This window comes from Salvelinus sp. IW2-2015, linkage group LG21 (genome assembly GCF_002910315.2).
Source record: "Salvelinus sp. IW2-2015 linkage group LG21, ASM291031v2, whole genome shotgun sequence".
NCBI lineage: Eukaryota > Metazoa > Chordata > Actinopteri > Salmoniformes > Salmonidae > Salvelinus > Salvelinus sp. IW2-2015.
The window spans coordinates 6589050-6601698 of record NC_036861.1 but is presented as its reverse complement, the minus strand read 5'-3'; the positions used below and the strand labels follow the sequence as shown (position 1 = coordinate 6601698).

At 41.3% G+C, this 12649-nt stretch overlaps 1 protein-coding gene across 1 annotated transcript in view; it reads right to left on the bottom strand.

The window, feature by feature from the left end:
• The window catches only part of blk (BLK proto-oncogene, Src family tyrosine kinase), a 45001-nt gene that overhangs the window by 22727 nt on the left and 9625 nt on the right, over positions 1-12649 (bottom strand). Inside the window, 10 exon segments of the mRNA XM_070433782.1 lie at positions 747-773; positions 775-823; positions 3643-3690; positions 3692-3736; positions 3738-3787; positions 3789-3820; positions 4934-5086; positions 10805-10954; positions 11362-11465; positions 12197-12295. Coding sequence (XP_070289883.1) covers positions 747-773; positions 775-823; positions 3643-3690; positions 3692-3736; positions 3738-3787; positions 3789-3820; positions 4934-5086; positions 10805-10954; positions 11362-11465; positions 12197-12295 — 757 coding nt within the window.

Sequence of the window (12649 nt, the reverse complement as noted above, 5' to 3'; positions counted from 1 at the left end):
TATCAGGATTTCACTGTAAGGTCTACTACACCTGTTGTATTCAGCATTTCACTGTAAGGTCTCTACACCTGTTGTATTCAGCATTTCACTGTAAGGTCTCTACACCTGTTGTATTCAGCATGTCACTGTTAAGGTCTACACCTGTTTTATTCAGCATTTCACTGTAAGGTCTACACCTGTTGTATTCAGCATTTCACTGTAAGGTCTACACCTTTGTATTCAGCATTCACTGTAAGGTCACTACAACCTTTGTATTCAGCATTTTCACTTGTAAGGTCTACTACACCTGTTTGTATTCAGCATTTCACGTGCTACAGTGTCAGTTACTTAGGCCACCCTGTTTATTCAGCACAATTTCACATCTTAAGTTCTACACCTTGTTGTATTCGGGCGTGTGACTAATACAATTTTATTTGATTTAAAGATCAAATATAGGGGTATAACATTTGCATATATACTGGTCAATATTTTAAAATATATATATTTTTTTATCCCAGCCCCGTCCCCCGCAGGAGAGCCTTTTCGGTAGGCCGTCTGTAAAACAAATTTGTTCTTACTGACTTGTCTAGTTAATTAAAGGTAAATTAAAATAAATAAATAAAATAAAAATGCCAAACGTAATACAGAGTCATACACAATCTACCGGATCATGTTTCTATTTTCCTGTTGGGTAGTTTTTACATTTTTTTGTACAATTGACTCCGACAATTTAAGTTGTTTAGAGGAATGACTTGTAGATGTCCCACCTGGGCTGACATGTCTATCAGTTTGGTGGAGCTTCAACTTCTTGCCCTCGTCTGTTTTTAGGAAGTCCACAGACTTCCTGTAGATAAGGAAGAAGACGCGCCGAAGCCGTTAGAACTGCAGCACGTTACTTCACAGTACAGAACATCTAGGTACTTACAGCATGCAGAAACCCTAACCCATTGTTACCACAAACTGTACATTTCAGAGAAATACCAGGTAAATACCAGGCAAATAACAGGTAAATACCAGGTAGATACCAGGTAAATACCAAGTAAATAACAGCTAAATACCAGGTAAATAACAGCTAAATAACAGGTAAATAACAGGTAATTAACAGGTAAATACCAGTTGAAAGACCAGGTAAATAGCAGGTAAATAACAGGTAAATAACAGGTAAATACCAGGTAAATAACAGGTAAATACCAGGTAAATACCAGGTAAATAACAGGTAATTAACAGTTAAATACCAGTTGAAAGACCAGGTAAATAGCAGGTAAATAACAGGTAAATACCAGGTAAATACCAGGCAAATAAACAGGTAAATAACAGGTAAATACCAGGTAAATAAACAGGTAAAGACCAGGTAAATAACAGGTAGATACCAGGTAAATTCCAGGTAAATAACAGCTAAATAACAGGTAAATAAACAGTAATACAGGTAGATACCAGGTAAATACCAGGTAAATAACAGCTAAATACAGGTAATACCAGTTGAAAGACCATAAAAGAAAGTGTAACCATTTTCTTAATAATATTTCTGCAATGACTAAAGCACATAGCAGTGTCCTTCCCATTGAAATCTTATTAATTTACTAGAGTGGCTGATGTCATGGACCTGCATAGCTCTAGAATGAGCTGATAATGGCAGCCATCTTGGTCAGGAATAAATTGCAATATAGGTCATTATCAATAAAACGTCACAATAAGCTGCGTTCCGTTTGTCTTCTGGGGTGCAAGGAGACATCCAGCTCCACTAAAAACCTTGACAACTGCACAACGTTTTCAAGGGGATTGCAAATAAATGTTACCTTTATTTAGTTGTAATATCATCACCTCTTGAAGAGCATAGTCAGAACTACAAATTTCTGATTATTCCATGCAAAACAATTGCACACATTTAGCCTATGGTCGAGTTATACAGCATGTAACTGATCAATTAATCATGTACAGTGGGGCAAACAAGTAGTTAGTCAGCCACCAATTGTGCAAGTTCTCCACTTAAAAAAGATGAGAGAGGCCTGTAATTTCTCATCGGTACACTTCAACTATGACAGACAAAATGAGATTTTTTTCTCCAGAAAATCACATTGTAGGAATTTTAATGAATTTATTTTGCAAATTATGGTGAAAATAATATTTGGTCAATAACAAAAGTTTATCTCAATACTTGTTATATACCCTTTGTTGCAATGACAGAGGTCAAACGTTTTCTGTAAGTCTTCACAAGGTTTTCACACACTGTTTGCTGGTATTTTGGCCCATTCCTCCATGCAGATCTCCTCTAGAGCAGTGATGTTTGGGGCTGTTGCTGGGCAACACGGACTTTCAACTCCCTCCAAAGATTTTCTATGGGGTTAAGATCTGGAGACTGGCTAGGCCACTCCAGGACCTTGAAATGCTTCTTACGAAGCCACTCCTTCGTTGCCCGTTTCACTTCAATGCCTTTGCTGGATGGAAGGTTTTCACTCAAAATCTCACGATACATGGCCCCATTCATTCTTCCTTTACACGGATCAGTCCGTCTGGTCCCTTGTGTAGAAAAACAGCCCCAAAGCATGATGTTTCCACCCCCATGCTTCACAGTAGGTATGGTGTTCTTTGGGATGCAACTCAGCATTCTTTGTCCTCCAAACACGATGAGTTGAGTTTTACCAAAAAGTTATATTTGGTTTCATCTGACCATATGACATTCTCCCAATCTTCTTCTGATCATCCAAATGCTCTCTAGCAAACTCAGCGGCCTGGACATGTACTGGCTTAAGCAGGGGGACACGTCTGCACTAGCAGGATTTTGAGTGTGTTACTGATGGTAGGCTTTGTACTTTGGTCCCAGCTCTCTGCAGGTCATTCACTAGGTCCCCCGCGTGGTTCTGGGATTTTTGCTCACCGTTCTTGTGATCATTTTGACCCACGGGGTGAGATCTTTCGCTGGAGCCCCAGATCGAGGGAGGATTATCAGTGGTCTTGTATGTCTTCCATTTCCTAATAATTGCTCCCACAGTTGATTTCTTCAAACCCAAGCTGCTACCTATTGCAGATTCAGTCTTCCCAGCCTGGTGCAGGTCTACAATTTGTTTCTGGTGTCCTTTGACAGCTCTTTGGTCTTGCCATAGTGGAGTTGGAGTGTGACTGTTTGAGGTTGTGGACAGGTGTCTTTTATACTGATAACAGTTCAAACAGGTGCCATTAATACAGGTAACGATGGAGGACAGAGGAGCCTCTTAAAGAAGAAGTTACAGGTCTGTGAGAGCCAGAAATCTTGCTTGTTTGTAGTGACCAAATACTTATTTCCACCATAATTTGCAAATAAATTCATAAAAATCCTACAATGTGATTTTCTGGATTTTTTTTTTCTCATTTTGTCTGTCATAGTTGAAGTGCACCTATGATGAAAATTACAGGCCTCTCATCTTTTAAGTGGGGAGAACTTGCACAATTGGTGGCTGACAAATAATTTTTTGCCCCACTGTAATTTCAGATATGTGAGTGTAGCCTCTCTCTCTCTCTCTCTCTCTCCTCTCTCTCTCTCTCTCATCCTCTCTCTCTCTCTCTCTCTCTCTCTCTCTCTCTCTCTCTTCTCTCTCTCTCTCTCTCTTTCTCTCTCTCTCTCTCTCTCTCTCTTCTTCTCCTCCTCTCTCTCTCTCTCTCTCTCTCTTCTCTCTTCTCTCTTCTCACCATTGATCAATGAACTCTGTGACGATGTAGATGGGTTCAATGGTGACACGGCGTGAGGCGGACCAGTCTGTCGTGTTGCAGCTGCTTCATCAGTTGCCTCCTGCAGGAAGGCCTCAGGCTCCATGGTCCCTTCCTTCAGGGTCTTTCACGCCCACCTTCTGATTGCCCTTATAGTAACCTGGCCTAGGGGACGAGTCGAGAAGAACCCATAAGTCATAAGAGTTATGTAACGGACTGATGACAGTTGTGAGAAAAGTGGGAAAATATTAGTGCAAAGATAAACATAACACAACACACACACACACACACACACACACACACCACACACACACACACACACACACACACACACACACACACATTGCTTCAGCATATCTCGTACCCATCCAGACTTCTCCAAACTGTCCTGTCCCAACTTCCTGACCATTTTCAGCGATTCTCTGGTATCTCCCACTCGTCCTGGGCCCACGGCTGAATGGGGCCTTCGCTTGCAGGGGGCGTTCAGACGCTGACACAACCCATCACCGTACTATGACATAACAACAGACCCCAGAGAGAATTAGAGCCTGTCACCATCCCCGTTGCTCAGCAACCGACCTCAGAGAGAATTAGAGCCTGTCAGCCATCCCTGTGACACAGCATCAGACCCCCAAAGAGAATTACAGCCTGTCAGCCATCCCCGTTGCTCGGCAACAGACCTCAGAGAGAATTACAGCCTGTCAGCCATCCCTGTTGCTCACAAAAGACCTCAGAGAGAATTACAGCCTGTCAGCCATCCCTGTTGCTCGGCAACATACCTCAGAGAAATTACAGCCTGTCAGCCATCCCTGTTGCTCAGCAACAGACCCCAGAGAGAAACACTTCCCTATTTATAATTTTTATTGTATGGATTGCGGTAGAGCACCCAGCCAAAAGGCATCTGAAGACGTATAACAAAGGTGATTTGGTGAACCATGCTCGCTAGTTTAGTAACCTTTCCAGAGGCATGAAGATTCGAAATAACAAACAAAAAAAACTCTTCGCTTTACATGACATTTGGGCCTGGATTCAATCGGATCAAGTGTTAACCGGCGATGGCAGACACCCGCATAGCGCGTGTTTTTGCTGTCGGAGGTGAACTGTGTTGGAGCAGACACAATAAGTGAACAGCTGCTCTCGGAGATCAATGTCTTGAAGCCACACCCGCCCCCACTCATGTTAGACGTTCAATATGAGAAAGATGTAGACACACACACACACACACACACACACACACACACACACACACACATTGCTTCAGCATATCTCGTACCCATCCAGACTTCTCCAAACTGTCCTGCTCCCAACTTCCTGACCATTTTCAGCGATTCTCTGGGTATCTCCCACTCGTCCTGGGCCCACGGCTGAATGGGGGCCTTCGGCTTGCAGGGGGCGTTCAGACGCTGACACAACCCATCACACGTACCTATGACATAACAACAGACCCCAGAGAGAATTAGAGCCTGTCAGCCATCCCCGTTGCTCAGCAACCGACCTCAGAGAGAATTAGAGCCTGTCAGCCATCCCTGTGACACAGCATCAGACCCCAAAGAGAATTACAGCCTGTCAGCCATCCCCGTTGCTCGGCAACAGACCTCAGAGAGAATTACAGCCTGTCAGCCATCCCTGTTGCTCAGCAAAAGACCTCAGAGAGAATTACAGCCTGTCAGCCATCCCTGTTGCTCGGCAACATACCTCAGAGAGAATTACAGCCTGTCAGCCATCCCTGTTGCTCAGCAACAGACCCCAGAGAGAAACACATTCCCTATTTATAATTTTTATTGTTATTGATTGCGGTAGAGCACCCAGCCAAAAGGCATCTGAAGACGTATAACAAAGGTGATTTGGTGAACCATGCTCGCTAGTTTAGTAACCTTTCCAGAGGCATGAAGATTCGAAATAACAAACAAAAAAACTCTTCGCTTTACATGACATTTGGGCCTGGATTCAATCGGATCAAGTGTTAACCGGCGATGGCAGACACCCGCATAGCGCGTGTTTTTGCTGTCGGAGGTGGAACTGTGTTGGAGCAGACACAATAAGTGAACAGCTGCTCTCGAGATCAATGTCTTGAAGCCACACCCGCCCCACTCATGTTAGACGTTCAATATGAGAAAGTGTAGATTATGTCGAAATAATTTCGCACAAATGTAAAAATCATTCAACAAAAGAATTAGGATTTATATCATCCTAATGGAGGTGTAGATTACATCTATTATCTATCATCCTAATGGAGGAGTAGATTACATCTATCATCCTAATGGAGGTGTAGATTACATCTATCATTTCCTAATGGAGGTGTAGATTACATCTATCATCCTAATGGAGGAGTAGATTACATTTATCATCCTAATGGAGGAGTAGATTACATCTATCATCCTAATGAGGGTAGATTACATCTATCATCTAATGGAGGAGTAGATTACATTATCATCCTAATGGAGGTGTAGATTACATCTATCATCCTAATGAGGAGTAGATTACATCTATCATCCTTAATGGAGGATAGATTACATATATCATCTATCATCCTAATGGAGGAGTAGATTACATCTATCATCCTAATGGAGGAGTAGATTACATCTATCATCCTAATGGAGGTGTAGATTACATCTATCATCCTAATGGAGGTGTAGATTAACATCTATCATCCTAATGGAGGGGTAGATTACATCTATCATCCTAATGGAGGATGTAGATTACATCTATCATCCTAATGGAGGAGTAGATTACATCTATCATCCTAATGGAGGAGTAGATTACATCTATCATCCTAATGGAGGAGTAGATTACATTATCATCCTAATGGAGGAGTAGATTACATCTATTCATCCTAATGGAGGAGTAGAGATTACATCTATCATCCTAATGGAGGAGTAGATTACATTATCTATCATCTAATGAGGAGTAGATTACATCTATCTCCTAATGGAGGGTAGATTACATTCTATCATCCTAATGGAGTGTAGATTACATCTATCATCCTAATGGAGGTGTAGATTACATCTATCATCCTAATGGAGGAGTAGATTACATCTATCATCCTAATGGAGGAGTAGAATTACATCTATCATCCTAATGGAGGAGTAGATTACATCTATTCATCCTAATGGAGGAGTAGATTACATCTATCATCCTAATGGAGGAGTAGATTACATCTATTCATCCTAATGGGAGAGTGTACATCTACATCTGTCATCCTAAATGGAGGAGTAGATTACATCCTATCATCCTAATGGAGGAGTTAGTAGTTACATCTTATCATCCTAATGGAGGGTAGATTACATCTATCTCATCTATCATCTATCATGAGAGGAGTGATTACATCTATCATCCTAATGAGGAGTAGTACATCTATTCATCCTAATGGAGGAGTAGATTAATCTATCACCTAATGGAGGAGTAGATTACATCTTCATCCTAATGGAGGGTAGATTACATCTTCATCCTAATGTGAGGTAGTAGATTACATCTACATTCCTAATGGAGAGGTAGATTACATCTATCATCCTAATGGAGTAATTACAATCGGTGATCATCATCCCTAATGGAGTGTAGATTACATCTATCTCCTAATGAGGTGTAGATTACATTATCATCCTAATGGAGGAGTAGATTACATCTATCATCCTAATGAGGTTAGATTTTACATCTATCATCCTAATGGAGAGTAGATTACATCTATCATCCTAATGGTTAGGAGATCACTACTCTATGGTAGTATATCTTCATCTAATGAGCGGTAATAGCATCCTCCAATAGGTGTAGATCTTCTCGAAGGTGAGTACTTACACCAATGAGTTAGAATATTCTATCATCCTAATGGAGGTGTAATGTACATTCTATCATTCAATGAGGAGATCATTAATAAGATGGAGGTTTAGATTACATTATCATGTACCTAATGGAGGTGTGATTACATTCTATCCTCCTAAAGTGTAGATATTTCTCCTAAATGGAGGAGTAGATTACTCTAATCATCCTAATGGAGAGTAGATTACATCTATCATCCTAATGGAGGAGTAGATTACATCTATCATTCCAGTGTTCCAATTTGTAAACAAGGCTGCATGTTTACAAGGTCCCAAACAGAACATTTCAGCAGATCCTTTTAACCATATGCTATGAGGCTTTTTAACATAAACACTTAGCTGTTTATATTCATTGATGATGTGCTGATTTTAGTGTCTGTGTTGTGTTTTTAATGCCGTATTTATTGGTAATGTATGTATTGGCTGGTGCATTCAAATTTCCCCTCTGGGGGATTAATAAAATATTATTTTATGGCGACTCCGCTTTAAATACAGTGCATTCGGAATGTATTCAGACCCCTTGACTTTTTCCAGATTTTGTTACGTTACAGCCTTATTCTAAAATTGATTTTTTTTTTATACATGCACTCATCAATCTACACACAATACAGCATAATGACAAAGCAAAAACAGATTTTTATWCATTTTTGCAAATGTATTACCAATAACAAAAACTGAAATATAATATTTACGTAAGTATTCAGACCCTTTACTCAGTACTTTGTTGAAGCACCTTTGGCAGCGATTACAGTCTCGAGTCTTCTTGGGTATGATGCTACAAGCTTGGCACACCTGTATTTGGGGAGTTTCTCCCATTCTTCTCTGCAGATTCTCTCAAGCTCTGTCAGGTTGGATGGGGAGTGTTGCTGCACAGCTATTTTCAGGTCTCTGCAGAGATGTTAGATCGGTTTCAAGTCAACTTGTTCCTGAAGCCATTCCTGCGTTGTCTTGGCTGTGTGCTAAGGGTCGTTGTCCTMTTGGAAGGTGAACCTTAACCCCAGTCTGAGGTTCTGAGCGCTCCGGAGCAGGTTTTCATCATGGAGTTCTCATTACTCTGCTCTGTTCATCTTTCCTCAATCCTGACTAGTCTCCCAGTTATTGGTCCCCTTCCCCAGATCTGTGCCTCGACACAATCCTGTTTCAGAGCTTTATGGACAATTCCTTCAAACTCATGGCTTGGTTTTTGCTCTGACATGCACTGTCAACTGTGGGACCTTATATAGACAGGTGTGTGCCTTTCCAAATCATGTTCAATCAATTGAATTTACCACAGGTGGACTACAATCAAGTTTTAAAAACATCTCAAGGATTATCAATGGAAACAGGATGCACCGGAGCTCAATGTCAAGTCTCGTAGCAAAGGGTCTGAATTCTTATGTAAATAAGGTATTTCCATTTCTGATCCCTTTTTTTTAATATCCAAATGGTAGTTACAGTCTCATTGCTGCAAGGAGAGGGTGAAGGTCAAAAGCCATGCGTCCTCTGAAACACAACTCTGCCAAGCCACACTGCTTCTTGACATACTACCCGCTTAACCCAGGAAGACAGTCGCACCAATGCATGCCGCTTCATGGGTATCCCGGTCGCAGCCGGGTGCAACACAGCCCGGGATCGAACCTAGGTCTGTAGTGATGCCTCTAGCACTGCGATGCAGTTCCTTAAACCGCTGCGCCACTTAGGATTCCCTGTATTTTGATTTTAATAAATGTGCTAACATTTCAGTGAACCTGTTTTTGCTTTGTCATTATGGAGTATTGTGTACAGATTGATGAGGAAAAATAAAAAATGTATTTAATCCATTTTAGAATAAGGCTGTAACGTAACAATATGTGGAAAAAGTCAAGGAGTCTGAATACTTTCTGAATGCTCTGTATCTAGCTTAAATACCTCATACCTCTCCCTGTATATAGCTCCACATTGACTTGGTACTGGTACTCCCTGTATATAGCTCCACATTGACTTGGTACTGGTACTCCCTGTATATAGCTCCACATTGACTTTGGTTACTGGTGACTCCCTGTTATATAGCTCCACATTGACTGTGTACTGGTACTCCCTGTATATAGCTCCACAATTGACTTAGGTACTGGTACTCCCTGTATATAGCTCACATTGACTGGTACTGGTACTCCCTGTATATAGCTCACATTGACTTGGTACTGGGTAACGTCCCTGTATATAGCGCCATTCTTGGGTATTGTTATTTCCCTTATGCTACCAAATACAAATGTTCCACATCGTTGGGAAGGGCTCGTAAGCCAGCATTTCATTGTAAAGTCTACAACCGTTATATTTGCTCAGGGGACAAATAAAATGTTGATTTGATGAGAGAGAACCTATCTGATTTAGGTGTCTGGGGGGGGGGGGGCTGGTCTACTTATTTGGTTATTCGGCCACCACAGTAGAGGAAAGAGCACTGCTCACCTCGACAGGAAATGAAGCAGTGCACAACATGATGCAGAAAACCTCCTTAAGCTTCTAATCAAGAAGACTTTACTTCACTATATCTAAAGAGTTGCCGTACTTCCTGCTAGCTGATAGTAAGATCCTCATCCTCTCATACGGGTAACGTAGAGATGTAGGTTGGCCTCTTCGATCTATTTGACGTGTAAGGAAGTCAAGTTGTTAAGTTTTGCTGAAGCCGTGAAAAGGTCAGAGATTGTTCAGTGATAGCACGTTGCGCAATCACACGTGAACCACGACGACCACGCCAACGTTGCGGGCTTAAATCTACACTCGGGTTAAAAAACATCGGTGTAGTTAACTGGTTTACTTTGAAATGCCACACGATGATTGGATTCCTGTCTACATTTTTTTACTCCTTGACCTTAAGAGGTCATATGAACTTTAACCTCAAACTTTCTTATGTTTTTTTTTCTCTACAAGGTATTCTTTACCCCAGGACACTTCAACAGTAGACTATCCAGGGAAATAAAGAAAAAATATAACCCTGATGTTTATGGTTGTCACGCCCGTGATGAGGGTGGGTATGTGTGTGTTTGTCTTGTCTAGGGTTTTTTGTTTATCTATGGGGATTTTTGTATGTCTAGGTAGTGTAGGTTTATGGTGGCCTGAATTGGTTCCCAATCAGAGGCAGCTGTTTATCGTTGTCTCTGATTGGGGATCCTATTTAGGTGGCCATTTTCCATTTAGGTTTTGTGGGTAGTTGTCTATGAGTAGTTGCATGTCAGCACTCAGTTATTTTATAGCTTCACGTTCGTTTTTGTTAGTTTGTTTCAGTGTTCCTCAAAGAAGAATGTATTCAAATCACGCCGCGCCTTGGTCATCCTCATTACGACGAACGAACGTGACAAACGGTCATTTTAACTCACGTGTGTAGTACTTGACCAGCTCCTGCAGGGAAGAGAAGGAGGTGGACGGAGAGATGTAGAACCCTCCGTTATCCAGGGTGCGGATCTTGTAGTGTTTCACCACATCCCCATGCTCCTGCCCTGCGTCTCTGATGGACAGGGAGAAAGCACCTTTGGGCGACATGTAAATGATACATACGGTGTTAGTGTGTGTTTAGATATTACTGCACGGTCGGGAACTAGAAGCACAAGCATTTTCGCTACACTCGCATTAACCTCTGCTAACCATGTGTATGTGACAAATAAAATTTGATTTGATTTGTTTAGCTTACAGCTTTATGAGGCTTTTTTTTTTCAGTTCTTGATATCGGGTTTGTATCAGTTTGTTTACTGAATATGTCAGTTCTGTTTAATGTCAATTATATGGTTATACGTACAAGATGGATGATTTGACCATTCCAAGTCTTTCAGTATTATATTTTTGGAGCTATTTTGAATTTAAAAATATATATATATATGTTGTGTTGTTCAGAAAATGGCGATGTTGTACTTTAAAAGACAGAGAGGATGATTCTGACCTTTGGTGGTCTCACTCTCTCGAACTAGAAAAGACCCAGTTTTATTCCCCGGAGCCAGGAGAAGACGCTCTGTCTCTCTACGACTCAGGTCCTTGAAAAACCATCTACAATACATGGAAGAACAGGCAAGTGTCGGCAAATAATGTGTTACATACTTAGCATACGGATACAGGAAGCATACTGATACAGGAAGTATACGGATACAGGAAGTATACGGATACAGGAAGCATACTGATACAGGAAGCATACGGATACAGGAAGCATACTGATACAGGAAGGATATGGATACAGGAAGCATACTGATACAGGAAGTGATACTGTTATAACAGGAAGCTACTGAACAGAACCCATACTGATACCAGGAAGGATATGGATACAGGAAGCATACTGAGACAGGAAGCATACGGATACAGGAAGCATACTGATACAGGAAGGAATATGGATACAGGTAAACATACTGATACAGGAAGCATACTGATACAGGAAGGATATATGGATACAGGAACATACTGATACAGGCAGCATACTGATACAAGGAAGCATACGGATACAGGAAGCATACTGATACAGGAAGCATACTGATGCAGGAAGAATACGGTACAGGAAGCTACGGAACGGAAGATAGATACAGAAGCATAACTGATACAGGAAGCATACGGATACAGGAAGCATACTGATACAGGAAGGAAAGTGTGTTTTTAATTTCCTGTCAACAAACTCAGTCATTTATAATGATCTATGTGAAGTATGTTTGTAAACGTATGATAACCCGTGCTCGAAGTGTTCAATAATCAAAAAGAAAATGGCTGACTTATGTCAGAGCAGATTCACTTACTTTTCTATTTCTAGGGTGTCTACTCTGGCCACGTACGTACATGGAATGCACCTCTCTCTCTCCGTCACCAGTGACTTAGCAAGCCACCATCGTCCCATTCTTCACAGAAACAACAGAGCATGTTTTGTCTACTTCGTTACACGTCAAAATGAGCTACGTAACGATGCCTCCAAAGGGTACTGCTATCCTGTATTATTACACTGAGGATATGTTATCAGACTATTGTCTGAGAACCCAACATTAGCATGACATCCTCCTATGAATTATAATGAGTGACCGTTTGTTCTAAATCAGAATGTACTGTACTCACTCCTCGAGGATCTGAAGCCTCTCTCCCTTTTTTGAACGGCAGGTCATTGTTCCGTGGTTGGTTTGAAGTCGTGCAGAGCAATGGCAACGTCTTCGTCTGGAAGGACAGGATATATGTAAAGGTGAAGTTCTAGTTTGGTATCA